A 5,304-nucleotide genomic window follows, 5' to 3' on the forward strand; every position below is an offset into this window, starting at 1 on the left:
CTGTAATCCCAGCACTTTGGGAGGCTGAGGCAGGTGGATCACGAGGTCAGGAGTCCGAGACCTTCCTGGCTAACATGGTGAACCCCCCGGCTTTAAAAAAAAAAAAAAAAAAAAATCTTGGGTTTTGTTTTTTTTTTTAAGACGGAGTTTTGCTCTTGTCACCCAGGCTGGAGTGCAATGATGCGATCTTGGCTCACTACAACCTCCGCCTCCCTGGTTCAAGCAATTCTCCTGCCTCAGCCTCCCAAGTAGCTGAGATTACAGGCACCCCGCCTCCCCGGTTCAAGCAATTCTGCTGCCTCAGCCTCCTGAGTAGCTGAGATTACAGGTCCTTGCCACCATGCCTGGCTAATTTTTGTATTTTTAGTAGAGATGGGGTTTCACCACGTTGGCCAGGCTGGTCTCGAACTCCTGACCTCATGCAATCCACCCACCTCAGCCTCCCAAAGTGCTGGGATTACAGGCGTGAGCTACCGCACCTGGCCAATCTTGGGCTTTTTAAAAACAAATGTTTAAAAATATTTTGACCAGGTGTGGTGGCTCACTCCTGTAGTCCCGGGAGGGAGGCCAAGGCGGACGGATCACCTGAGGTCAGGAGTTCAAGACCAGCCTGGCCAACATGGTAAAACCCCATCTCTACTAAACATACAAAAATGAGTCAGGTGTGGTGGCACCCACCTGTAGTCCCAGCTACTCAGGAGGCTGAGGCAGGAGCATTGCTTAACCCTAGGAGGCAGAGGTTGCAGTGAGCCAAGATTGTGCCACTGCACTCCAGCCTGGGCAACAGAGTGAGACTCCATCTCAAACAAAAAATTTTTTTTAAATGTATCTATATTTGGAATACTTCATACATTTCAGAGGTATTACCATACCCCAATAAATAAATAATTGTTAATCTAAAGAAGGGCTTCTAATGTCCATTGTCCATAAAGGTATTGACTTGAATGCCTACCCTGAGGACATGCTTTGCTAGGCCTTTGTTGAGGATGTGTATGTGTGTGTGTTGCCTAATTAAATCCTCGCTCTGTGTGTGTGTGTGTGTGTGTGTGTGTGTGTATGTATATTGCCTAATTAAATCCTCACAGTGGGCCAGGTGCGGTGGCTCATGCCTGTAATCCCAGCACTTTAGAAAGCCGAGGTGGATGGATCACCTGAGCTAGGGAGTTCGAGACCAACCAGACCAACATGAGAAACCCTGTCTCTACTAAAAATTCAAAATTAGCCAGGCATGGTGGCACATGCCTGTAATCCCAGCTACTTGGGAGGCTGAGGCAGGAGAATCACTTGAACCCGGGAGGTGGAGGTTGTGGTGAGCCAAGATCATGCGATTGCACTCCAGCCTGGGCAACAGAGCAAGACTCCGTCTAAAATATAAAAACAGAAAAATTCTCACAGTGCAGTAGCCCCCTGAGGTGGGCAGTAGTATCTCTTGGGCGTAAGTAAGTAAAATGAATATCCTTGAGAGATGGTGACTTTCCCAAGGCCTCACAGTAAATAAGCTGTGAAGCAGGTTTGGCTCCCAAACCTCTGCTTTTTCTCCTCTACTCTGCTGAATTCCTTTGAGCAACAGATAGTAAATTAGAGAACGAAGAGTTGACTGTAAAGTTTCGTCCTTCACATCTCGCCTCAAACGCTCTCCCCAGTGTTCTTTCAGTGTGGTCTTAATTGGACTATTCAACTCCTCATCACCCCAGACACTGGTAGTATCTGGCACCAGGTAGGTACTCAGTAAATCTTTTTATTTTTTATTTATTTTTTAAAATTTATTTTAAGACAGTCTTGTTCTCTTCACCCAGGCTGGAGTGCAGAGGTGCAATCTGGGCTCACTGCAGCCTCTACCTCCTGGGTTCCAGTGATTCTCATGCCTCAGCCACTGAGTAGCTGGGATTACAGGCATGCACCACTGCGCCCGGCCAGTAAATGTTTTTAATACATACAAATATATTACATCTTCTCTGTAGTGAAAGTCACCGCCAATGATGGAGCCTAAAGCAGGAAGCAGTCTGCTTTCCTTCCCTCAGTGTATAATCCTATGCTTCATACTCTCCTTGACTTGGGCATTTAAATGTTTCCAAGACAAACTGGAACAAGGACTACTCAAATGGAGGAGCCAAGGACAGACATTGCAGGTGGCTAAAAGTTGTTTCCCTGTTCCAAGGCAGCAATAATTCTTAGGTCTTCCCAATGATATTTCGGTCACAGTGCATTAAGAAGCTCCAGGATGTGAATGAGGACTCCATAAAATTCCTGCTTCCTGTACCACCACAGGCTGCAGTGGCTCTGAGATGCTTACAGCAGTGGGGTGTGTATTAATGAGACTCCAAAACATGCCCTAGGATGTTCTGATGAGTTTTTGGTATAGCCTTTTCCACCCTGCTTTGATTCCTTAATATATAAAAGTGGGATTTATTTTTAGTTCTCTTCTTACTGAGCTCAGGCAGGGTCAAAATATGGCAATAAATGTAATTTTGCTTCTCATTTGCTGAGTGTTGTCCCCTTGAAGACACAATAGCTTGCTTTCTATTCTCTGGTGTGCTTTTATTTTCTAGATAAGATTGAGCAATCTTTTACCCCCTTCACATTTGTGAGAATATTTTCCACTTAGCCAGCTTTCTGCTCTGAGGCATGTTTTGCTGCATCCTTATGTCTTATGATTTATTGTATTCAATACCTAGAAGAGGCCTTTATGACTATCAGATTGTTGTTAATATCTTTATTGCCAAAAAGCCATCATTAAGCATGCATGAAGAAAAAGAGTAAAGAAAAAAAATTGTGTAGACCTGGAATCTCTTATCTGGTGCCTCTTAATCTAAGAACCCTATTCTTCCTCTGCCCCCAAAACAGACATTATAAAGAAGAATGGAGTTTTTTTTCAATGCAGTAGGTTGATATATGACAGGGCTTAATTGGACATAATAGAGGACACACCAATAGAGAGGGCAGGTCAGAAGTGATTTCTGATTTAGAAGCCCAAAGAACACCACTGTAAGAGGATCAGGGTTCCTATTCCCAGAACTTTCCCCTTAAATCAGTCTCAGCTCTATCTCTGACTTGTAGATAGAATTTTTGGAGCTTTTCCCCTGGGTGGTGAGGAGCTAGTTTTCAAATCTTTCCAAGACTTGTATTTTGAGCTGTGTATGTACACCCCAATTTTTGGTTGTATCAGACATTTTCCCATATGTAGTTGTCATAAGTGAAAAATAAAATAAAAAATTAAAAAAGATTTGAGCCCTGGTGTGAGAATCTTGTCATAATGAACTCATTCTATTATATTTTATTTTTTCTTTTTTTGGAGATGGAGTCTCACTCTGTCACCCAGGCTGGAGTGCAGTGGTGCAATCTCAGCTCACTGCAACCTCCACCTCCTGGGTTGAAGCAATTCTCCTGCCTCAACCTCCTGAATAGCTGGGATTACAGGCGCACACCACCACGCCTGGCTTATTTTTTGTATTTTAGTGGAGACGGGGTTTCACCATGTTGCCCAGGCTAGTCTTGAACTATTGAGCTCAGGCAATCCACCCGCCTTGGCCTCCCAAAGTGCCGCCACACCTGGCCTATATTTTCAATATATACAAATAAAAAGTGATTTTAAGAAGATGTAGCCCAATTAGGATTTTCCCCACGCCCCTTTCAGGTACTAAATAAGAACTTCTTGTCATTGCAGGTGGGATGGAAGACAGTCCGTGAGTATTACACCTTCATGTGGGTTACTTTGCCCATTGACCTAAACAACAAATCAGCTAAACAGCAGGAAGTCCAATTCAAAGGTGAGAAAAATACTGGACCAAAGGTGTTGAAGACAGTAGCCAAGACTAATTAATTCCCTTCAGCTTGAGCTTTCTGGGGCAGATGAAAAGACTTCCAGAATTTTACTTTTCTGAATAGATCTTATTTTGGATGAAAACGTATGTTGTGTTTGCAGCTTACTACCTGCCCAAGGATGATGAGTATTACCAGTTCTGCTATGTGGATCAGGATGGCGTGGTCCGGGGAGCAAGTATTCCTTTCCAGTTCCGGCCAGAAAATGAGGAAGACATCCTGGTTGTTACCACTCAGGTTTATAAAACTTCTCACCTCGATCCCTTACTGCCATTACGAGTAGCAACGTAGGATAGGATGGAATTTGAGTTAATAAGGCTTTATTGAATATCTAACGGTATCGTTGGAAAAAATGCATATAGTACTCCTGTGGACTCACTCAGGAATGACTTAGGAATGTTAGCAAGAATCATAATAATAAGTGATTTCTTCCTTTTCTAAAACTTCTTTAACTCAGCTGGCATTCAGTTATTCTTTTAACTTTTCCAGTTGTTTAATTTTTGTCATCTACACATCTTATCACCATGGTAAATGTAAAAGCTCCTTTGAGGAGAGAAGCGCCAAATATTTTTATCTCTTTCAGTTCTGGCCTACAGCCTGTCTGTCATACATGAGTATTAGATTCATTTTCTTACTTCATTATTTAACAGGACACCTACTCTTCATCCAGCGCTATGGTAGGCGCTGGGAACACAATGAAGAATCAGTTGAAACACTGTCCTTGGCCTCAAGGAGCTAAGTCCATTGGGAGAGACAAGCAATATGGTCTGCAAGAAGAAGCTACATTCTTGTGTCAATTTTCCTTTTAACTTTTAATGGCTTTTTTTTTTGGTATTGCTGCAGTTATAAAGACATACCTCTGTTATACCCTTACCTAGGTATTAAGGAGCAGCCCCCATTTGGGGTACATAGATGTCACTGCAGTGAATGGCAATCAGCCAGTCCCTCACCATCCTAACCTATGGGAATTTTCTGCTAGAGGGACTTGGAATATAGTTTATGGAATGTTCTTTTGTAGGGAGAGGTAGAAGAGATTGAGCAGCACAACAAGGAGCTTTGCAAAGAAAACCAGGAGCTGAAGGACAGCTGTGTCAGCCTCCAGAAGCAGAACTCAGACATGCAGGCTGAGCTCCAAAAGAAGCAGGTATGGCTGCTGGTTATAAGTGACCTTGGACCATGGAGATCAGAATTGGATGGTGCCTCTTAGATAGCACCATATTTTGTTTTGCCTGTGATCTCACCCTCTTATACCAGTATCTTTAAACAGGCATTAGTTTTGTTTGTTTGTCTGAAATGGAGTCTCACTCTGTCACCCAAGCTGGAGAGCAAGGGTGCGATCTTGGCTCACTGCAACCCCCGCTTCCCAGGTTCAAGAGATTCTCCTGCCTCAGCCTCCTGAGTAGCTGGGATTACAGGTAATCGCCACCACACCCAGCCAATTTTTATATTTTTGTAGAGACAGGGTTTTACCATGTTGGCCAGGCT

The 5,304-nt window shown here is 43.5% G+C and overlaps 1 protein-coding gene across 4 annotated transcripts in view; it reads left to right on the top strand.

Moving 5' to 3' along the window:
• The window catches only part of CALCOCO2 (calcium binding and coiled-coil domain 2), a 33,396-nt gene that overhangs the window by 13,607 nt on the left and 14,485 nt on the right, over positions 1 to 5,304 (top strand). For 2 of the 4 annotated variants that reach the window (XM_011959885.1, XM_011959888.1), the window contains 3 exons: positions 3,665 to 3,767; positions 3,923 to 4,056; positions 4,838 to 4,963. In XM_011959885.1, the coding sequence (XP_011815275.1) occupies positions 3,665 to 3,767; positions 3,923 to 4,056; positions 4,838 to 4,963 (363 nt within the window). Of the gene's footprint in view, positions 1 to 1,654; positions 1,718 to 3,664; positions 3,768 to 3,922; positions 4,057 to 4,837; positions 4,964 to 5,304 lie in introns of all 4 variants that reach the window. The other 2 variants (XM_011959884.1, XM_011959886.1) reach the window with 2 other exon arrangements.

Source organism: Colobus angolensis, unplaced genomic scaffold, assembly GCF_000951035.1.
Source record: "Colobus angolensis palliatus isolate OR3802 unplaced genomic scaffold, Cang.pa_1.0 Scaffold50, whole genome shotgun sequence".
Lineage (NCBI taxonomy): Eukaryota > Metazoa > Chordata > Mammalia > Primates > Cercopithecidae > Colobus > Colobus angolensis.